The sequence below is a fragment of the Hippocampus bargibanti genome, linkage group LG19, assembly GCF_051943395.1.
Source record: "Hippocampus bargibanti isolate YZ-2025 linkage group LG19, ASM5194339v1, whole genome shotgun sequence".
In the NCBI taxonomy this organism is placed as follows: domain Eukaryota; kingdom Metazoa; phylum Chordata; class Actinopteri; order Syngnathiformes; family Syngnathidae; genus Hippocampus; species Hippocampus bargibanti.
In genome coordinates, this window is record NC_142752.1 from 10,087,695 (window position 1) to 10,111,867 (window position 24,173).

General features: G+C 39.4%; 1 protein-coding gene across 2 annotated transcripts; it reads left to right on the forward strand.

The window, feature by feature from the left end:
• Nucleotides 1-12,731: 12,731 nt before the first annotated feature.
• Nucleotides 12,732-16,673, forward strand: hlx1 (H2.0-like homeo box 1 (Drosophila)). 2 transcript variants are annotated; one of them, XM_089021946.1, is made up of 4 exons: nt 12,732-13,299; nt 14,141-14,320; nt 14,413-14,642; nt 15,953-16,673. In XM_089021946.1, the coding sequence occupies exons 1-4, from the start codon at nt 12,876-12,878 to the stop codon at nt 16,268-16,270; spliced, it is 1,152 nt and encodes a 383-aa protein (XP_088878072.1). In that variant the 5' UTR covers nt 12,732-12,875; the 3' UTR covers nt 16,271-16,673. The 2 variants fall into 2 exon arrangements, with proteins under 2 accessions (XP_088878072.1, XP_088878073.1); XM_089021947.1 differs by having other exon boundaries at nt 12,733-13,299; nt 14,458-14,642.
• The last annotated feature ends 7,500 nt before the right edge of the window (nt 16,674-24,173 follow it).

The window sequence follows — 24,173 nt, forward strand, 5'->3', positions numbered from 1 at the left end:
GGTGATCTCAGTCTCTCTTATAACAGCACTGTGGCTCAATTGATCTCCTACTTTTGTCATTTTCTTTTGTGCATAGAATACTTTATCTTTTAACTCCCCCCTCCCCACCCTTTCAATTTTGCTGCTGTAGATTGCAAATTGTGGGACTATTAAAAGCTTTCTGATTCTGTATGTGCGAATCAGGCTGCCAATTGATAAAAGACACTTCTGATTCCACGCCAAAGTTCTAATGCTTTAGGAGGCTTTCCCTGATATTGGGTTGTCATTATTAGCCGCAGTGCCATTATTTCAAACATCGTATGATCACGTCCACAGTTCGTTTTTTCCTACCAACGGTGTTTTGTCAAAGCCAATCCAATGTCCAGAAAATGACCACTGCACATCTGTCACTGAGTCAAAATTGCGCAAGATGACATGCATAACTAGATATTACCTGGCAGCAAAATAACAATCCTTTAAAGTCTTGTTGATTCACTTATCATAACCGCTTTGACATTGTGATATGCGTTGCGGATATTTCCATCCGTCAAGTCATTTGCACATCTGTTGAGTTATTAAATTCTGCAATGTTTGCTTATGCATTACAAAATTCATTGTTTGCCCAAACAAATTATTAAAAATGGAATGACTGCAGGATGCTTAAATTGAAGTTGCCGTTGAATCTGTTCCAACAATAAGCTAGGAGCGTGTGTTTTTTTTTTAGAAAGTCCAAACTATTGTATAGCCCCCCCCCACGTCACTTGCCACCATTAACTCATTCACTGCCTGACGTGCAAAAATGTGTCCACTCCAGTGCCAGGGTTGTTGTCATTATCACTTGAATTCCAGGACCCATATATATATATATATATATATATATATATATATATATATATATATATATATATATATATATATATATATATATATATATATATTGAGTTTTAGGACTACATAAACACTCAATGCAGTGTTAGAAACCTTAGACCAGGGGTGTCAGTCATTTTTTGTTGCGGACCACATTGTAGTTATGGTTTCCTCTCGAGGGTCGTTATGAATTTGGGGAAGCAATTCGGATGTTTTATCCCCTCCATATATTACATATTGAGCGCAACACAAACTAATGAATAACTAGTTTTCAAATCTAAAGTCAAGAATAATGACTGTTATTGTGGTTGACATCCAAAAATATGAAATTTTGGTTAAGATTTTTGCAAGCATCATGGAATTTCACAAGTTTGATTTTCTTTCGCGGGCCGAAAAAAAAAATGATGTGGCGGACTGGATTTGGCCCACAGGCCTTGATTTTGACACCAGTGCCTTAGACTCTCTTCTTTCATAAGAAAAAAAAGTTAATTCCTAAATTATATGGGGTTGGAGTTATATGTGCTTGAAATGGGGCTAACATGGACAAAAGGCAAATGCAGCCCCCTTGTGGAAGAGAAAAAACATTGCCACAGGTCTGACCAGCGCTTTATCACGCAAGAAAAAACAAAACCCGAACAAATTATTGTAACTCTCTTCTCTTCGTGTCAATAAGAAATCTCTCCATCAACTCCAAATTCTTCTTTTCCTTTTGGCTTTTCCCTTCGAGGGGTCGCCACAGCAAATCAATGTCCTCCATCTTTAGAGGTTTGATCCGCATGTTTGTTTTGGCCAAGCTTTTACGTCGGATGCCCTTCCTGACACAACCCTCTGTATTTATCCGGGCTTGGGACCGGCACAAGAAGACATATGTCCCTTTGTGGCTGCAGTCCAAAATTCTTCAGCCCTGATCATCACTAAAACCCCCTCCTTTCACCACATCACCCCTGTCCTCCAGCAGCTCTGCTGGCTCCCTGTTAAACATTGGAACAAATTCAAAATACTTCTGTTTACATTCAAAGCCATCCATAACCTTGCCCCTCCCTATCTGTCTGACCTGCTTAGAATCTCTGTTCCCTCTCGGTCCCTCAGATCCTCATCCTCCCTTCACCTCTCTGTGCCCTCTGCCCGTCTCACCACGATGGGATGCAGAGCTTTCAGCCGCTCTGCTCCCAAAATCTGGAATTCACTTCCAACCAACATTCGTAATATTGACTCCCTCTCTACTTCCAAATCCCACCTCAAAACACATCTGTTTAAAATTGCATTCATGGTCTAGTTCAATCAGCTATTTTATTATTTATCATTTTACATATGGTTTTATTGTTCTGTGCTTTATTTTTATTGTAAAGTGTCTTTGGGTGTTCTGAAAGGCACTTGAAATTAAATGTATTATTATTATTATTATTATTATTATTATTTATTATTATTTCAAATTCGGGCATGGGAGCGAGTGAGTTCATGTATTAATATTGCTAATTAAAATAACTTTAATTATAACGGTGGCCTGATAGTGGAGTGGCTAAATTATATGGGTTGGAGTTATATGAGCATGAAATGGGGGCGGTTGACCAAAATACAATGCAATACATAGATATTGGTTTATATAGCGCTTTACCAATAGCTGAAGCTCTAACAAAGCGCTAACATGGAAAAAAGGGAAATGCTCCCCCCTTGTGGAAAAAATACATTGACAGAAGCCATAGCCAGCGCTTTATCAGCACCCAAGCTTGAAATTATAAAACCTGAACAAATTTGGGAATGGCGCTCTACGTCATGCTTTTCAATTCCCGAGTAAATTCGTGAACGGCAGTGAACGAGTTAAAATTCCATTTAAAGGACAACCAACGTCACTTTTTTGTTTCTTAACTGACATCAGAAAAACGTTTTATAGCATCTAAGATACCTAAAACACGCAGTATGATATTTTTATTCAAATGCAAAACACCAATAAAAATGACTTAAAGTGTCCAAAATCTGCAAAAAATTGAGCTGCGAATTGGGCATTTTCAGAAAGTCCCGCCCCCAGTTCATTACGTCACGCCAAGACGTCTTGCATTGCTGGAGAATCAAAACAATGGTTTCAGTTTCAGAGAATATGCTTTCTTGTTACACATCCAGTTATGAATATGATTCAAATAGTTCTGAAGAGGAAAGCATACATGTTTGCAATCGATTATAGAATGTATTGCATGCCATTTTGACGCAACATTGGGGAGAAACGAATCACCAGAAAAGAGGCGCAAAATGGCGACCTCCTGTAGCCACCTCCGTTTCCACAGGCTGATAAATTCCTTGTATGGAGCTTGGACACCCTCTTCTGGCGGCTTTTGGGTGCATCACAAGGTTTTCAGACCAAACAATACAGCAAAATACATTGACGTGATGGAAGGACTGCTACAATGTCTTTTTTTCGGTGTGAGGACGTTCCTTTAGTGACGTCACGTACGGACTCGTCACCAACTCAAAAACAAGACTTCCTGAATATTACAGCGCGAGTCTTAAAACGTAAAATATAGCTATATGCGGTGGAATCTTTGTAAAATACGCTCAGTAGAAGTAATTTGAAGCCATTTTACAAATTATGGACACAACTTGTCCGGAGACGTCGGTTGTCCTTTAAATGTGGTTATTCTGCCCCATTTTCCATGTCTGCCATGTTTGTGAATTGTCTGCAACCGGAGTCCAGCGCAAAGAAAAAAAAAGACTTCATTATAATGAGCACACATGATGCAGTTTAACAGTAAAATAATCAAATAATTAATAAGGAATTTCAATAGATAATTAGCAGTATTTGATGATCAAGAAGTGTTTTGTCTTTGATACACCAAATGACTACAGGGTAGTTGCGGCTAGTCACACAAAGTTACCACATCAGACTGGTCTGGTAACTTTATGCGAGATTGCACCAAATGTAACGAACGACAGTTTACCGGCTATCAAGTAAAATTTGGGGATCGCTTATAATAAACAAATATTTCAATTGCCTGCTAACCATTTAAGATGAAATAAAATCAATAGGGATGTACAGCACGTTCTTTGCATGTCCGCCTTATTTATTGCACTAATTGTGCTTGACTTTAAAAAGCAATTTTGGACTATTTTGCATGATTTTCCCCACACTGAACATGAAGTTTAACAGTAAAATATTGAGTCATTTGAAACTTGAAAGGTGAAATTTTAAACGCATCATTCGGCAGATTAAACAAACTGTGTGCCCTCAAGAAGGAGAGGAAGAAAATAAAAAGATATCCTTGACTACAAAGTTAGACTTGTCACATTCATTCTCTCAGTCCACGCACTGCCTGTGCGTCATGTTAGACGGAAAAAAAATGAGTGGACAATTTCTATTTATATTTCATATTAGCTATCTCGCTAACTTGCTATCTATTAGCTATATAGCTAGCTAACTAGCTATTTGAGTCAGGAAACATATTAGCTATCTAGCTATTTACTTTCTAGCTATCTATTAGCTAGCTAGCTTTCTGTCTTTTTCAGTTATTCCGGGTTGAGTGAACGCTGGCGCGTATGGCTGCCGCTGCTCACCCATAGAAAAACTTATCCTGTGACTGTAAAGTGACCTTGAGAGTTTTGAAAGGCACTTATAAATTAACTGTATTATTATTCTTATTACTCATTTGGACTTTTACAATTTGAGTGCTCGTATGGGAACGTTGTTCCTTGTGGAATAATTGAAAATGAAATCATGGAGAAGAGATGTTTGCAATTTCCTTTGCGTTTTTTTATTGGCAAGTGCAATGCAGTCAGTCACGATCCACATGATGACGCACGTTCGGTCTGCTCCTGACATTTAACCTTGTTAACCAAAAGGGGTTGTGGGGGAGGGGGGCATATTAAGATCACTTGGGTTCATATGGACATACAGGGTCACTGTCCCAACAAAACAAAGCAAAAACAGACGACAGCGATACCTCGGTTTACAAACCCCTTGGTTTACGAACTTTTCGGTTTGCGAACGTTACATTTATGAACATTTTACCTTGGCATACGAACTTTACCTTGGCATACAAACTTTTTTCATACACGGAACTGCCTCAATGAGTGACGTGTCGTTCGCGAAAGAGCCCATTCTTCTAACAACAAAATGGCAGCTTTATCCTCTATTCCCCGCCCCCAGTCTTCAGTTAAAGCCACGTGATTGGTCCAGAACGCAGCAGTGAGGGGGGGGTTGAAACATTAAAGAGACAGGCAGACGACAGTGAGAGTTTCAAATTTGATAGTTCAAAGGCAGAGTGTAGACTGCAAGGTTAAAATATACCATCAATCAGGCTTCACAAACAACCTGCACAATCCATCTGTACACTTGATGCAAAAAGCTATGAGCCCAGCTAAACAGAACACAATTGAGGAACTAGATATAATTATCACAGAGTAAGCACCTACAAGGGATCATTCCTCAAGATGGTGAAAGAAGAAGCTTACGTTCCTCATCAAGTGTTTAATGCTGATGAATGGCCACTCCATTCCATCAAGCCATCAATGACCATCAGGTAAATAAAACCACTTTATTATATAGTACAGTTTATTTCTTTAATTATAATACTGTATAACATTTATTATACATAAAATAAGGTATAGTTTGCGTAGTTTTAAGGCTTAGAAAATTAGAAAGTAGAAAATTATGTTTTATGGAGACCTGGAAACGGATTATTCTCATTTTAATGGTTTCCTATGGGAAATTAATTTTGGGGATACTTTTTGCCTTATACACTCTGTCTGGGAATCAATTAAGTTTGTAAGCCAATGTATCACTGTACCTTGTTTTTGAATGGACTTTCGTACCCTTCAGCTTTTTTTCTCCCTGTGTGGAGATGATGGCAGCGTGCCATACAGAAGGCCCTGCACAATGGCCCAGGTCCCATTAAATCTGTGAAAGTTCCTTCCTAAGGCAAACATTGCCAGAAATAGTAATCTTGGCTTGAGCAGGAGCCGTACAGAGGGGAGCAATAATTCTCGGTGTAATAATGGAACTCATTAGATTCTGACCAGCCTCTGATCCTGCAAGAGCCGCGGTGCTGAGCGGCTCATTCACTAGTTTTTTTTTTCTTTCCACTTCCTGAAAAAAAAAAAAAAAGCAGGCAATCAGGCCGCAACAATGGGCTTCTGCATGTGAATGTCGGGTGTAGTCAGGACAGTGGCCTTGCTGTGTACTATATGTTGTCATAATGTCATTTAGGTTTTTTTGTTCGTTGGACTTCAAGATGGCGCTCCGAGAGTGGCTGCCTTTCCAGCAACTCCTGTATTTTGTTTTCTACTTCTTTCTTTCCTTTCCTTTTCCTTTCATACCTTTGCTGTTGTGAAAAGCAAATTTCTCCACTGCGAGACGAATAAAGGTACATCCAATCCAATAAAGGACTATGTCCGCCATTTTAGCCACCACCGATACATTACTCGGATATTACTTTTTATTACTTACAGATAACGATACCGAGTACCGATACAAGACATTTTCTGTCTTTCCGACACATGATATCTAGCCACCTAGCTTGACAGCTAGGAATTAGTAAATGAGGTTTTAAGTTCTGTAAATGTCATCTCTAGCTAGATAGATAGCTAGGTATCTATTAGCTAGCTAGCTAGATTTCTATCTATTTCAGTTACTTTCGGGTTGAGTGAACGCTGGCGCGTGTGGTTGCCGCTGGTCACCGATAGAAAAATTTATCCTGCAACTGTAAAGTGACCTTGAGAGTTTTGAAAGGCGCTTATAAATTAAATGTATTATTATTATACGTGACACATTGATGTCTTGACATTTTGGTTTGGACTGGGTCGTCTTTCTTAACAGGTCTGAGTACAGTGAATGGGTGAAGGCTCAGCTACATTAGGCAAAAATGTAGAGGGGCCGTATCATGACCTTTCTATCACGGTTTAGTTCGGGCCCGCTTTTAAAAATGGACAAATTCCGACTTCAACGGACAGTTAGGACGGCAGGAAAAAAACATTTGTGCCACCCTACCCACTCTCGAGGACTTGCACACTGCAAGAATTGAAACAGTGGACCCTCCGCACCCTGCCCACCACCTTTTCCAGCTACTCCTCTCAGGCAGGCACTACCGATCCATGCACACCAAATCTAGCAGACATTTAAACAGCTTCTTCCCCCAAGCCATTAACTCTATAAACAGTAAGCCAAATAAAACTGTATAGTACATCTTTGCCATTTTTTTATTATGATACTAGTGCAGCGTGTTCTACCGGAGACAAATTCCTGGTGTGTTCTACATACTTGGCAATAAAGATCATTCTGATTCTGATTAGATCTCCTGAATCCTGAAATTCAGAAAATGCGTCTTTGAAAATACTCCTTGATGCCTATTTTTATGTCTCATTGTCGAGAATTGAGAGTTCATGCGTTGTTTTAAAGTAAGGAAAAGAAGAGTCATGTTAGCAAAGTAGCCGAAAGTGGTCAAGGGTGCTTGCTTGAAAATGTTTACAGACGCTCCCCAACTTACAAACGCTATAAATTTCGAATGGTCGTTCGTAAGGTGAATTTGTTCCTAAGTTGATTCAGTGCTATATTTTGTATGGCATGTATGTTTAAGGCTTATATATGTATGTTTAAGGTTTATATAAGTATATTTAAGGATTGTACAGTGTAACCTTGACTTATGAACTTAATTGGTACCTAGACAGTGTGTAAGGTGAAAAGTGTGTATCCCAAACATTAATTTCCCATAGGAAATATTAAAATGAGTATAATCCTTTCCCAGGTCCCAATAAAATATAATTTGCTACTTTCTAATTTTCTAAGCCTTACAACTACACAACGTGTACCTTATTGTATGTATAATAAATGTGCTATGGTTTTGTAATTAAAGAAATACAATGTACTATATAATAAAGACGTTTTATTTACCTTTGTGATGGTCGTTGATGGCTTGATGGATTGGATTGGATTGGATTTGCCTTTATTAGTCTCGCAGTGGAGAAATTTACATTTCACAGCAGCAAAGTTATGAAAGAAATGAAAGTAGAAAAGCAAAACACAGGAGCTGCTGGAAAGGCAGCCACTCTCGCGGTGCCGGCGCCGTCTTGAAGTCAAAAGAACAAAAATAAAACTAAATAACAAATAACATGACAACACAAAGACACAGAGAGACATTCATTCTTAAGCACTTTCTGTACCCTCTTTGTTACATAAAGCATAAAGATGGAGTGGCCATCTTGAGGAATGATTCCTTGAAAGCTTTGGCAGCTTTACCGTCAGAACTGGCTGCCTCAACATGACGAATGACACTATGAATCCCTGTACGACGCTTAGTTCTCAAACCATGGCTAGCCTTGAAATCATCAATGGATGACGAACTTCCAGGTTGCCTCTTGACGATATCCGAGTGAAGTTGCCGTGCTTTCTCTGCGATAATTTTACCTAGTTCCTCATCAATTGTGTTCTGTTTAGCTGGGTTGATAGCTTTTTGCATCAGGTGTACAGATGGCTAGTGCGGGTTATTTGTGGAGCCCGATTGATGGGATATTTTAATCCTGCAATCTATACTCTGCCTTTGAACTATCAAAGTTGAAACGAGTCAAAATGTCACTGTTTTCTATCCATTTTTTCGCACTCTCTGTCGTCTGCCTAACTATTTAATGTTTGCAGCTCTGTGTTTCTGTAACACCCCCCATTCCCCCCTCCCCCACTGCTGCGTTCTTGACCAATCACGCGTGGCTTTAACCAAGACTGGGGGCGGGGAATAGAGGACAAAAAAACTCCGCTCCCATTTCCTTGTTTGGAGAATGCACCCCCTCCCCGCGTCACTCTCTTTGTCGGCTGCCTATCTATTTAATGTTTGCAGCTCTATGTTTCTGTAAAGCCCACCCCCTCACTGCTGCGTTTAAGACCGGGGGCGGGGAATAGAGGACAAAAAAAGTCAGTTCCCATTTCCTTGTTTGTAGAACGGGCTCGTTCACGAACGAAACATCACTCATTGTAGCGCTCGGTGTGTATCCCGGAAAATAGTTTGTATGCCAAGATTAAATTCTTGTGAATTTAATCTTCGTATGCCGAAAAGTTCATTCATAAGCCAAGGTATCACTGTACAAGTAACCTGTATTGGTTTGTACTGAAAAATAAACATTTAATAAAATACATGCTCTATAAAGATATGTACATGTACAACCGGAAAGAATACTACATATGTTACTACAAAAATATTTGTAAGTACCGTTGTTCGTAACTTGAATGTTCGTAAGTAGGGGAGCATCTTGAATTGTATCCCCTGGTTGATGCTTACTGGATATTTGACCCGTAAAAAAAAAAAATTGCAGTGAAACATCGAAAAGGTCAGGCCACAACATGGCGCCTTGACATTAGAGCATTACAGCAGCTCCTGTATTTATTTTTCTACTTCTTCCTTTCCTTTTCCTTTCATAGCTTTGCTGCTGTGAAATGTAAATTTCTCCACTGCGAGACTAATGAAGAACAAACCAATCCAAAAACAACATGACGCCTTGACATTAGTTTAGCTTTTTTCACCAGTAATGTACTCAATGCTTGCATTGATTTTTCGTACAAAAGAAGAAAATGTGTCACCTGTTGTGCAACACCCGATTGTTGAAGAAAGATTCAATTGCACTTATTAAAGCAAACAGGGGCGTTTTTGACTCCTGCGGTAACCTGAGCTCATCTACTAACAGCTCCACAGAGGGAAGGCTGAGAGAAGAGGGAAATGAAAGTGAATTGGCCAGCTGGATTCCAGCATGAAAATCCATTTTTCTTCCAAGTGGAGCAACAAAGGAGAAAAAAAAGTCATTGTCGCTCAATCTTTATGTATGGCTCTTTGTAATCCTTCATGCATACACTCTAAAAAGTTATGTTTATGGAAAAATGTACTCACAATGACATGTAGAGTGGAATAAAAAAAAACGCGCAGGAGGAAGCAGGCTGCTTAATGACAAAAACGGTCTTTATAAAAGCTCCATGACTAAATTTCCAGACGTTGAAAAGGAAATGATCCGGATACGAAATGGCAAAGTTCGGGTATTTTATGATTCTGTAAATGTGTGATTGTAGGGACTCCGAAATAAAATCATGACCAAAAAATAAAAACCAAACGTATACAATAAATCAAGCCTTGCCTTGCCCATGTAGGGCTAATTGTCTTGGATATTAGATTATTTTTAAACCCCACGCCCCTGACCAGTTGTGTTTTAACTCTTTCACTTGCCGTTCACGAATTTATTCGGGAATTAAAAATATGACGTAAAGCGCCATTCCCGAATTTGTTCAGGTTTTGTTTTTTTCGTGCTTGGGTGCCTCTAAAGCGCTAGCTATGGCCTCTGGCAATGTTTTTTTTCTTTACCACAAGGGGGCAAAGTTTCCCTTTTTTCCATGTTAGCGCTTTGTTCCAGCTTCAGCTGTTGTTAAAGCGCTATATATCTATTTGCTAGCTAGCTAGCTAGATAGCTGGCTAGCTATCTAGCTAGCTGGCCAGCTAGCTTTTTAGCTGGCTAGCAATCTATCTCTCTGTATATCTATTAGCTATATAGCTGGCTAGCTTTCTAGCTAGCTAGCTATTAGCTATCTATTGGCTAGCTAGCTAGATTTATATCTATTTGAGTAACTTCCGGGGTGAGTGAACACCCACAGAAAAACTGATCCTGTGACTGTAAAGTGACCTTGAGAGTTTTTGAAGCCGCTTGGAAATGAAATTATTATTATTATTATTATTATTATTATTATTATTATTTAAACTAATGTAATGGATTGTATTTTGGACAGTTGCCCTAATTTCAAGCTCATATAACTGCAGACCCATATAATTTAGGATAATTTCTTTTTACTACGGTTTCGAATGCTGGATTGACTGTTTATGTAGTCTTAAAACTCAATATTCTGTGGGTCCTGGAATTGGAGTGACAATGACAAAAAAAAAACAGGCACTGGAGTGGACATCTTTTTTGCACGTCTGGCAGTGAATGAGTTAAATATCAATTTTAAAAAATATTTAAAATAGAAAGTAAAACATGTTTAAGATAATAAACAAGCACCAATCGATGTCATCAATGGGCAAAGATGCAAATGATGAGGTTGCAGTAATTTTTTTTAATCAATAGTATCAGAAAATGAATCTTAGACTTTAATGAATTGTATTTAAATTATTTTTTAGTTGTAATTCAGAGTGGAAGCGTTTTGTTTTGAAACAACTTCCACCATTGTTAAAGCGCTACATAAATCAATATGTATTGAGTTGTATTGTATTCCGATTTTGAAAAAAAAAACGTGACGCACCGGAAAACTTTTGTTGACATTTATTGTTATTTTGCAATGAAGAAATCATAATAAACCCTTAAAGGGGCCACTTTGAGGTTCTCTTCTTTCTGACTTCCCACTGCGAAGCTCATCAGCACCTGAAATAACCACATCCTCTTCCCTGGATTGTTTTGACTGCTCGGCGGAGGAGGGCATACGTAACATGTCATTCCTAAAATTAACCCGGAAAAAGTGTCACTCGTAAACATCATGATATGAGGCGGCCAGGGTCATCTGAACTTCCGGCACGGTGCACCCAAGACTAATGAATGCGACCTTAGCAAACCATTGTTTTTAGAAATCATACCGCTTGGGGGTTTTGGGGGGGGGGTTATTATCATAATAATCACTTCCACTTTATTCGTGAATGTATAAGCTACTTTGGAGCCAAAAAAACATTTCCAGCTGCAATTGCTGCGCAATTAATTAATTACACCACTGAGACTTTTCCCATGAACACCCTCCTCCCCCCTCGCTTGTGCTTTAAAAAAATGATTTGGCCGCCTCCCAGCCGTGTGAATCTTGAGGGCCCTTGCGGATGAAGCGCGGCCTCAGAAGTTAATTGTGTTTTCGTTTTCACGGGGAATAGATTTCCTCTGTTTATTATGAGCATGGGGACGGATTTGCGTCAGCGCGCAACTTGTGCGCAGAGATAAAGTTGCACAAATATTGAAAAAGGGAAGTTCTAACAGTCATTATAACCCCCCTTAACCGCTCCTCATCCCTCCTCCTTATGCAGCACCGGAAGAAATAAGGATTTCTGTTGTATCTTAAAATACTAAAGCAGCTTCTATTTTGGAAGCTAATCTAGCGGCTGTATCCGCTCATTTAACACCAATCACAGCCCATCAAAACAGGATGAGTGGGGGACTCTTCTCCTCTTGTACGGAGGCGGTACAAAATACTCCCAGTTAACTAGAAGTACGGATATATTTAAAAAAATACAACTGATGTACTTTTTTCATGCATACAAAATAATAATTTGCAATTCGTTTTGATAAATGGAGGGCGAAATAAGCAACAAAACAGGGCCATGGGTATAGTTCATGTTCCACTTTTGTTGCGCGTAAGCTGTTTTTAAATGTTATAAATCCAAAAGTAAATAAAATCTGAAGCTCGCTGATGCTTTTTTTTGCATATTCTACAAAGATAAAGTAAGTATGTACACCGTTGAACCTGCAGGGTAAAAAAAATCCCATGTTGGTCAACGTAACCCAAGGTTCTGTTTCACGGTGAGCGTAAAAAGATGTATTTAAAAAATACAGTAAACGTGTAAATAAATACATGAAACTTTATTCGAGTAGAGTAAATGAGGAGCGACTTGTTTGTCACCTGTGCCGTTTCCCATTTTGCGCGTCATTTGCGCTGTTTTGCGCTCTATTTGATTCAAAATGGCAATTTGCGCCCCACTAATAATTGTTAATTGTCAGCAAAAGTCCAATCGATCAGATGCTTCAGAACAATTCGAGTGTTTAAAGTCTCATCAAAGCTCATCAATCCGTCGCTGGAAACCTCTCAGTCAGTCACCCTCGCGCACGTGCGCGCGTGCATGAATACAAAGCGCCTCATTGGCTGAGCGCGCAAACCAACCAGAAAGCACTCAAGTCAGTCCAGAGGACAGCTTTGCACTTGTGGTTCTCAGAGTGGCAAGTTCGGTTCTGACACCACACGGGTTTCCTAAAAACGCGCTCGCCGGTTTTGGCGCACACGCGCGTGGCTTTCTAGTAACGATCCTACAAGATCCAAGCAAAAAAGCTCCGGGATGTACACCGCGGGGCTCAATCCATTTTACGCCTCTAATTTCAGCCTTTGGTCTGCCTACTGCGCGGGTGGCTTCGCGGTGGACGCAGTCAAGAAGCCGTCGTTTTGCATCGCGGAGCTCCTCCGGGCCGGCGATGCAGAAAACATGCCGGGCTCCTCGGCCCTTATGGCGCACCGAGCGTCCTCCGGCGGCTCCCCGCTGCGTCTGTCCCAAATCGGACCGGCGGAGGCTCACGCGTCGGTTTACGGGGCGAGGGTGAGCCCCGCGTCCCCGTATCACAGGCAAGGACTACATCTTACAGCGGTGCCCAGGGGGGCTCTTGGTTCCTCGCAGGCCCCTCCGCCTTCAAGCAAAGATCTCAAATTCGGAATTGATCGGATATTGTCGACGGATTTTGACGCAAAGGGAAGGGAGAAGTTAAGAGGTGAGAGGGGTGTTTTGTCGTCCTGAATGCAGTGTTTTTGGAGGGGGGGGGGGGAAAGCATTTTAAAGTAAATTACCTTTAATCAGAAGAACGGGTGGATTTTTGGATTTTGACCAAAAAAATCTGTTTTTATTTTCATCGTCGTGCATTTTTATGTGTAGTACCCACTGTAAAAACATAACTTTTTGTATATATTTATTTATCTTTGCACCAAGACAGTCATTAGAGTTGGGAAAGGTTTAAAATCCAAATCACTAACATATATATGTGCTTGAGAGTTTTGAATTGCGTTTATAAATAAAATGTATAATAATTATTATTATCATTTATGGCAACAAATAGGACCACAGCAAAGAAAATGACAATTTTATCTCTAAAGTTCAATGAAAATGACAGAAAACGTATCGTCATTTTTTGTAGATTACAAATGCAAAATATAAAATATTTAAAATGTCACCCAAGTTTGATTCCTATTTCACCAAATATTGAACCCGTTTACACTTTTGAGTTGTTGACTTGGATCAAAACAACAAATCAACATTGCTTGATACATTTTGATTGAAAATTTGGTGGAGGAACTCCATTTTTGTTGATGTTTTGAGACACCTTAGTCATCGCCTCAGGGTCAAAGGGCAGCAGAGAAGCCTGTATCCTGAAAATCACACTCCAATGTCAAGGCATCAGTTTCCGGATGTATATACGTATATATATATATATATATATATATATATATATATATATATATATATATATATATATATATATATATATATATATATATATATATATATATATATATATATATATATATATTTTTTTTACTTGAGTCCATTTGTCACAGATCTCAAGTCCATCGTTAGCTCCAGCCGTCAGTCAGGTGTCCACATCTCCATTCAGCCTTCCGCCAGCCAGTACTTCTCCTCCATAGAACCCGGGATGAGCGACGCCTCCGCCATGATGAGTTCATTAAGCAGCGTCGGCAGACAATCAAGCCAGCATCAGTTTCAGGACACCTTCCCAGGTAGTCTACTGCCCCCCAACCCATACATGACACCAAAGGACAGAGAAACACATCTGGAATGTTTTTTTTACTCCCCTCCCACCCCTTTGCAGGCCGTTCTTGTCTGACGCCTCCGTTGTTGTCTGGTCGACCCACAGGTCCGTACGCCGTCCTCACAAAGGACACCATGCCGCAGACGTACAAAAGGAAAAGGTCCTGGTCCAGGGCGGTTTTTTCAAACCTGCAGAGGAAAGGCTTGGAGAAAAGATTCGAGATCCAGAAGTATGTCACCAAACCGGACAGAAAACAGCTGGCTGCAATGCTCGGACTGACAGACGCTCAGGTAAAAGTCATATGGTCATGAAATAATGTTGCTTTGTTGGTACTTCACTTTCTGCTCATGTAGATAATAACAGATGACAGTTTTGGCCCAGTCTTATTCTAATTTTTTTATCACGTTTAATTGCATCTTTGTGATGATAAGCAGGAAGTGGATGTGGATGAAGGTGTACCGTTTTCTGAGTATTATTTTGTTTGGCCTTGGCGAAGGTCTGCATGTGCTTTACTGTTCTTGCAATTGTTTTTGATGTTGGCCTGCGCATTTTTGTGTGCAAATTTCCCAATTGTGGGACTATTAAAGGCTTTCAGATTCGGATTATCTGCAATGCCAGGGCCTCTAACAGCACCGAGTTGACCTCATGTTTCAAAGAATACTCCAAATTAACACCAGCAGATTAAATCTATAAGTCATTTTGATGTCATTCAAATATCAATATTTCATTGCACCCCATTAGAAAGGATGCAAAGCTGTCTTCCAAATGAGATAAACATGCAGAATGTTTTTTTGTAAGGATATCTATTGTTAGCCATATAAATGTATCAACCTATTTGATAGAAGACATATTCGATTACAAAAATAAACATGGGGGAAACAGCCATAAAAAGGGAAAATAATCAAATTTCTTTAATATTAGTGTTTTTTTCTGCAAACAAATACAGAAACAATGGTCCCATTTTTAAACATGAGTTTAAATGGTGTCCTTGAGAGTTTTGAAAAGTTCTTATAAATGAAATGTATTATTATTATTATTAATGCTATTAATTCATCTCACATTCCAACCATAAAAATTTAAATACAGTAACCATAAAACACACACAAACAGGCGAAAAATAGAATATTACAGAATAGATGGATGAAAGAACTAATGTATATATTTTTCACAAGCTTAAAGCTTATTTTTAGATTTTATAATTCATAAAAAAACACATTGGAAAAAAATGTTCTTTAAAGATTTTGTTTCTGTTTTTCACATAGGTTCCATTCTTTTTTTAAGTACCATGAACGAAATAATGTCCATTTGATAAAAAAACAACAACACATTGCACAATATAACAAAAATGATAAAAATACAGATGAGCAAGACATTACTGCACATTGTGTATTATTTATTCCATTGTCCTTTTGTTTATTGTTATTGCCATGTGGTGAAATGACCCTTCCAAAAAAACGTACACATTTTTCAAGGAATTGAAATATTTTATATCATAAAAATATGTCTGCTGGATTTTAGTAATAATTCAAATGGGTTTATAATAATGATCATAATGAAACAATGTTGTGCAACGATGGCTCGTTTGCGTGCCTCTCCGCAGGTGAAAGTTTGGTTCCAGAACCGGCGCATGAAGTGGCGACACTCCAAAGAAGCCCAGGCCCAGAAAGACAAAGGCAAGGAGCAGTCGGACGCTGACGGGACGCCCGAATCGGGTAGGGACCCCAAAGAGACTGCCGAATCCGAGTGCGAGAGCGACGTTGAACGCAGCGAGTGCGAGTCCGACGACGCTCCCGAGGGGGACAAAAGCGACGCCGCGCACCATTTGGACCTATGTGAGCACAACAAAACCAGCGTGATCATGGAGGCCACACATTCGGACTCGGTTTCACCTTCGTCTTCCCCTCGGCTTCTTATATGAAGCGTTTGCGACCGGAAATCGGCATTCGTTCACCTCCTGGAGCAAAGTCGGCATCATCGTGGCGGATGACGTCACAAGCTTCTTCTCTTAAAAAGACGTTTTGATTTTATTCGATTTCACCTCGCGTGATGCTTTCAAAAAACAAATAAGCTGTACAAAAAATGACTGCGCTTTTTCACGTGGAGAAAATGAAATCTCGGAACCCGTACGAGATTTCATTGTAAATGCTTGTGTGTGCGTGTGTGTGTGTGTGTGTGTGTGTGTGTGTGTGTGTGTGTGTGTGTGTGTGTGTGTGTGTGTGTGTGTGTGTGTGTGTGTGTGTGTGTGTGTGTGTGTGTTGTGCTATTTTGTGAATATAAATTGCACTGAAAATATTGTAAATAAAAGTGTTTTTGTTACAATCGGTGCAAGCTTTTTGATTGATCTGGTTCCTACTTGCAATTTGATTATTTATGTCCTCCTTGTTCTCTTATATGGCTTTAAAAAGGTTCTCCCAGAAACAAAGTGCACGCAGGTGTTTCCAAACGAGCAGGTAATTATGTGCACACCTTATGACTCATGCAAAACATTCTGCTGAGCATTTTTATCCGGTAAACGTAAATGGTCAAACTGCAAATTAATTATGTCAGTCTACCGGAACGGGTGTGCGGAGGAAAAAATCGAATACATGAACTGTTCTTATTTTTGAAAGGTGTCTACATTCGTATGCGGTTCACTGCCTTGTTATTCATTTCGGTCAAAGGCGAGTGTAAATTTGACCTCCTCCAAATAATACTGCTCTTTTAGACAGACAGAGAGAGAGAGAGAGGGAGGGAGAGAGAGAATCTGCGAATTTATAGTTTGTATACGTTAAACGGCTCCAGATAGCAGTCTTGACCTCAATGAATATATTTTATTTATCCAGAGTTATGCAGTTACAAGCCACCATTCCACCTCGCCCATTTATAGTGCTGTTCGCACGCCAAGCAGCCTCACATACCAATCAAAGTGGCAAAATAGAAATTCCACTTGATCGCATCTTTTCCATTTCAAATGTACAAAAATGAATCAAATTTCTGATGCAATAAAGGCTGAAATTTTCTTGAAATATCTTCTATGTCAATTACGCTTATTTCCATTTCAAATGAAATGTAAATTTCTCCATTGTGAAACAAAAGGTTATATCATCATAATCATTATCATCAAAGCTTTCAACAATAGATCCAATTTCCTCCCATCAACTTCATTTTAGATGTTCAAAATATATCACTTTTCCAAACGATGAAAACCAATTCTTGGGATATGTTGGCATTTTTTGAGGAGTAACAAGTGGAAATAACTTTCGCAATTCTGCCCCCAAAATATCGGCGGAATATTATGCATAAGTGTCATTATCCACAATGATTATGAATATGAAATAATAGGAAAAAAAGTGTTGCAGTGTGTGTGTATATATATATATATATATATATATATATATATATATATATATATATATATATATATATATATATATATATATATATATATATATATATTTTTTTTTTTTTTTACATATGTGTGTGTGTGTGTGTGTGTGTACATGTACACGTATATACAGTATGTGTGTATATATGTGCATATTTGTATGTGTGTATATATGTATATACAGTTTCTAATAGACCTTATTTTCTGTCATCACCTCGATTAAAGGTACGCTATGGAAAAAACATGATAATGTGTAGTGTGACGATGTTGGCTAAAAACAGCCGCATCAATAGTGAGTGACCTCCCAGCCCGGATAACCACAAACTTTCACTACCACAGGGTCCACTTTCCGCTACACTGCATGGGAAAAAAAGGAGGACACAGACCCCCAGGTGGGAGGCAGTTTTTCCTTTGCATCTTGAATTTCACTTTTCCTCCCCTACCATGCAGCAGATTGTCTTTTTTTTTTTTGTTTCGCCATCGAGTCGGTGCTCTCTTGTATATTGCAAGCGATCGCTGTGTGTTGTGCGATGTTTCCAATCTTTGCCCTACAAATGCGACCCATGAAAAATGCAGTCGTATAAGTCGGAATATACCCGAGGACATTTATGTGTAAAGACGTCAGGGTGGGTTGAGGCTTTACTTATCCGCAAAAAGCACTAAATTACAGGAGTATTTGCAAATGTACTATAACAATAACAACCCAAACGCTTAACATAATAGTGTGAGGCCTTGATTTGTGAACTGTCTTAAGAACCTTTATGAGCAGGACAGGAGAAAGTCCATCTGGTGAGTATTTAATGTCAGTTTTAGCCGCCATTAAAGACCATCTCATACCGTCCCTTTTGGCAAAGACGACAGGGCAAGCCATAAAGCAAACCAGCTTTGCAGATTCACTAATATTTGACACTTGGGGCTGAAAAAAAAGAAGTGTAAAAACAAATGACCTCTGGTGAAGTAAAAATGAGGGAGGTTTCTGTCTCGGCGAAGGGATTAACATGAGTAAAAAGCTGAAGCGTCTCCAGCACTTTGAGGCTTTATCTGCATGAGAACTTGCTTGATAGGCTGATGGAGACGTTTTTGTCGCCGCTCAGTGTCTGAGGATGACTTAAAATGTCGAGGAGGGTAAACCGCAGCAGCGGTGAGCAATTGCTTGAACAACGCAGATGATAAATGGAAATGTGAAGAGGTGCAGCGGGTTGGAAGCAAATATTTTGCATGTCTCCGAAGACCTTGTCAGATCAATTTGGAGATTTCTTTCAAAATAAATTATACCTGTTTGAGGCTATAACTTGTAATATATGACGATATACGACCATGAAAGCACATTTTTCGTGCATTATGGAGATAGTTGCCTATTAAAGAAACATTCAAACAAAGCATGAGATCATTGAGTAATAATTTGAAATTTCAGGACATTAATGCACGTGCAAAGGACTCGGCAGCTAAGTAGATGTGTCACTTTTCGAGGATCATGTGTACTATATTTTATCGCCAAACGTCTTCGTCATCGATGGAGCATTTTATTTAATTCATGGCAGCCAAGAGGAGTGAATGTGAACGCTCTGGAAAGCGCTTTCTTTTCCTTCCGAGGTATGTTTGTTCCATCAAATGTTGATTTATGACTTCGGCTGTCTAAAATGAGCCCTCAATCATCCACACGAGGGATTGACTTCCTCCAGAGAGCCACAAAATATCATCACGTGGTTACAACCTTTAATTTGCTATCAAGCCAAGAGGTTTCCAGTCACCCAGTCGCGATTACGTCCATTTCGCCGGAGCAACCTGATTTTCTAGACTGACCCTAATCACTTCCTAAAATACTCCTTTGGCATGGGTTATTCCTAAATTTGCCTCACAAATATGTCTTAGCTAATTAATGTACAACTGCATACGTAGCAGTCATGTTCCCTCAAGCCCCTCGTAGATAAACTCTCACCACGTTTGCAAAAAGCAGCATGATTAGATTAGATTAGATTAGATTAGCCTTTATTAGTATCGCAGTGGAGAATTTTAGATTTCACAGCAGCAAAGTGATGAAAGTAAGAGTAAAGGAAGGAGGAGAAAAACAAAATACAGGAGCTGCTGTAAAGGCAGTCACTCACGAGGCGGCCATCTTGAAGTCAAAACAACGACAAAAAAAAACAGATCACAAATCACATGACACAACACAAAGGACACAGACAGTCATTCAATCTTAAGCACTTTTTGGCCCCTCTTTGTTGTATGAAGCCGTTTCAGATGAAAGAGTAGAGGATCAAAGCGTCCTTTTCACCAGTGGATCAGGGAAGTCATGGTGAAACATGCACATCAGCTACAAGCTAAATGTTAAAAGAAAACACGAAGCTGTAGCATCCATTGATGAAAAAGATTGTCTCACATAGAAATTTTTCACATTTCCTGTCCCATGTTAATAATAATAATAATAATCATCATCATAATAATAACAATAATAATAAATTTCATTTCTAAGCACCTTTCAAAACTTTCAAGGTCACTTTACAGTCACAGGATCAGTTTTTTTGTGGGTGAGCAGTGGCAGCCACACGCACCAGCGTTCACTCAGATGTGAGACTTAATCCGCTTCAATTCCAAGTCGCGACAGTTTCACATACGCATCGGTGCATCACGGGCTCCTGAAACCATCCATCCATCCAGCCGCAGACTTTCCAACAGCACCAACCTCTCCGCTGAACAAAGCGGGGCTGTGAAAAAATGAGTTGAGAAATTATTGAGTGTTTTTTTTTAACATGGCTGCAGTTGCTTGGCGATGCTTTAAAAAAAAGTAAACAGTGGAACAAAAAAAAACATCTCAAGTTAAATTTAAAGATGTGTTGCTCTTGGAAGGCCGACTTCACCGCCATAAACCAAGGGAGACATTTTCATGCTCTGCATTTTTCATGGTTTCTCTCCGAGTTTCCTCCCTTCCTCTCTCGCCGCTCCGCCTTGGCTCTTTACTCACCAAACCACCGCTGCACCGGCTGCGCAGGCCCGGCCAGCGACGCGCGATGGGACGCTGCGGGGTGGCCGGCTCCAGATGCTTCTGGTTTTCCTTGGATGGCTCTCACAGGGGAGGCGGGCGGAGGGGGAGAATCCCTCGGAGAACCCGCCAACTGGACGCTACTACTTAAGCGCTCTTTCAGCACACTTCTCAAATATTGCACGGCCCTACACAAGCACTCAGCGGATGGCCGGCAGTGATCGGTTTATATGCTACAAGTCGCCTGACCTACCGCCCTGCGTTTTAATGTGGCGTGCATGAAGGCACCGTTTTATTGCCGCCTGTAGACTATTGACTTCCGCCAACTCTGCGGTAAAGGTTATAATTTGTGGATTGGTTTGGTATTAATTAGGACCGCCCGCCCCTTTTCCATTCAGGCCAAAATTTACTGAGTGATGAACATAGAGAGAGGGGAATTATGACTGCCTTCTGGCTGCCCGCAGAGAAGCAAAGACAAAAGAGAGAATGTAAAAAAAAAACTCTTTAATTTTCACATGACCTGTCATCAACAGCACATTTTCTCTCTGCTTGCGAACTGGTGGACTGCCTGCTGCGTGATCTGCCGTCCACATGTTCAAAGTTTTGTCTTTTTATTTTTTTCAAGAAAAATTTCCAACTCAATTACTTTTTTAAGACACCTCGGTGCACATGAGAATATATTTGGAGGCTGGAAAGAACATGCCAAAGCAACCTGGGGGGGGGGGGGGGGGGCAACTCCCAACTCATCAGGTGATTTTTGTCAAGAAAAGTAATTTGTGGAAAAGGACAATTCAAAGAGAATACGTGTATGGGAAGTGGAGTTACTTTTGTAAAAAAAAAGGTATTTTAAGTGCTTTGTTACATGCAGCTTCAGCTGTTGTTAATTCTTTTGCTGCCAGACAATATGGAAAATTGTGTCCACTCCAGTGCCATGGTTTTTGTCATTGTCAATCAAATTCCAGGGCCCACAGAATATTGAGTTTTAGGACTACATAAATATTCAATGCAGCATAAAAAAACCATAGACTCTCTTCTTTCATCAGAAAAAAATAGTTCATTCCTAAATTATATGGGTCTGCAGTAATATGAGCTTGAAATGAGGGCGCTGTCCAAAATACAATGCAATACATACATATTGGTTCATGTAGCGGTTTAAAAACAGCTCAAGATGGAAGAAAACAGTAACATGGAAAAAAGGGAAATGTTGACCCCTTGTGTAAAAAAACATTGCCAGAGGTATGGCCAGTGCTTTATCGGCACACAAGGAAGAAAAAAACACAACCCAAACAAATTCAGGAATGGTGCTCCTCCGTCATATTCTCAATTCCCGAATAAATCTATGCATGGTCGTGAATGAGTTAACTGCTTCATTGGGTAAATATGCACAATTTTAAACCAATAGTTTGTTTTAACGCCTCTGAAAGTGAATTATGGAAAAGTCATTTTGGCTGCGTCTCATAGCATCCATTTAGCACCGTCTTATTTGGCTTGAAAAGAAAACTTTCCTTTTTCACTTTTTTAACAACTTAAAAAAATAAATATGTATTGAATTGTATTGTATTGTAAAAATAAAATAAAATAAACAACTAAAATAATGACTTGTGTATTTGGTACCTATTTCAAATAATTCCACCCAGTCAGTGTTTGTTTATCTGTATTTTATTTTGAAAACATAGTTATCACAATGCATTATGGGTAGCAGAGTGTCCAATTCAGTGCAGAAAGTCTCACTGTCGTCATTTAAACTGCTTCTGCTGTGTTACATCCCTTTTCTCTACACCATGGGTGTCAAAATATTTGTTTTGCTTCTTCATGCTCGTGTTTTACTTCTTTCTACACCTTTTCAATCTACTTTTATTTTAGAATGTTTTGTATGGCAGGAGGTTGGGGGCACTGTCCTGCATGATTTCTAAGTCTATTTGTTCCGACACACCTGATTCAAACGAGCAGGTTCTATGTCAGGCTTCCGCTGATTATCTGATCGTTTGAACCAGGTGTGTTGCAACAGGGAGAATCTGGAGGATCTGAGATTGAAAGCAGCAATTGTAAGTTGAATTGTGCCTAGAAATGTTTCTATGATGCTTTTTGTGAAACTTGCTCGCTCAACGCAAGTGCCAAGATTCAATTTGCATCAAAAAAAAGATTGCCAAAGTGATTTTTTTTTTTTTTTAAATTCTCGATAGGGTGTGACGATAGAAATTAGTGCGCTAAGGATACAAAAAGCACAACTTTCTTTCAGGTAAAGTTCATCTCTATCTTTTTTAATACATTATTTTCATTGCAAGAATCGGGACAAGGATGCGGAGAATGTACAATAAGGAATTCGATTAGATTAGATAATAATAATGATAATACATTTCATTTCTAAGCGTACGTATACATTTCATTTCATTTCAACCTAAATGTTAAAAGAAAACACGAAGCTGTCGCATTCATTGACGAAAAAGATTGTCTCAGAGAATTTTTTCACATTTTCTGCCCCATGTTAATAATAATAATAATAATAATACAGTAAAGTCTCGTTATATCGATATTCAAGGGAGTCCGAAAAAATATCGATATAAATAATATATAATAATTTTCTCTGTGCGTGCATAGAAATAGTATCGATATAACCGGGACTATCGATATATCCGATATCGATATAACGAGACTTTACTGTACATTTCATTTCTAAGCGCCTTTCAAAACTCTCAAGGTCACTTTACAGTTACAGGATCAGTTTTTCTGCAGGTGAGCAGCAGCAATCACACACGCCAGCGTTCACTCAACCCGGAAGTAACTCAAATAGAAAGTTAGCTAGATAGATAATAATAATAATAATAATAATGATACATTTTATTTAGCTAGCTAGAAAGCTAGCCTGCTATATAGCGAACATATACACAGCTAGATAGCTTGCGAGCCAGCCATATAACCAGCTAGCCAGCTAATAAATACCAAATAGCTGGCTAGCTTTTAGTCCTTTTCATCCAAACGTCAAGTAGACTCGGTGACCTAGCTAGCTAAAAAGCTAGCTCCATAGCTAACATATATACAGATAGATAGCTTGCCAGCCAGCTACAAAGCTAGCTAGGTTTTATTCTTTTTTTTATCCAAACGTCAAGTAGACTCGGTGACCTTGCTAGCGAGGTCTTTATTAGTATCCTCCATACTTATTTGTCATGTATTTGTTATGATGATTACCGGAGGCAAATTCCCTGTGTGTTCTACATACTTGGCCAATGAAGATGATTCTGATTTTGTTTGTTTGTTTGATATTTTACAAGCTATTATTAAAGTCGTGATTGTTTCTTTGACCTGCTGTATTTGGACCACCCCGATGACCACTAATACAATCAAGCATGTCACTTGGGTCATTGCTCATGAGCCGCCTTGACCACCCCCTGCCTCGGTATCTGATGGTGCACCCCACTACTCTTTTTGGGGGGTGGATGGGGTGGGGGGGGGGGGGGGGGGTTTATCAGCCTTTGTGTT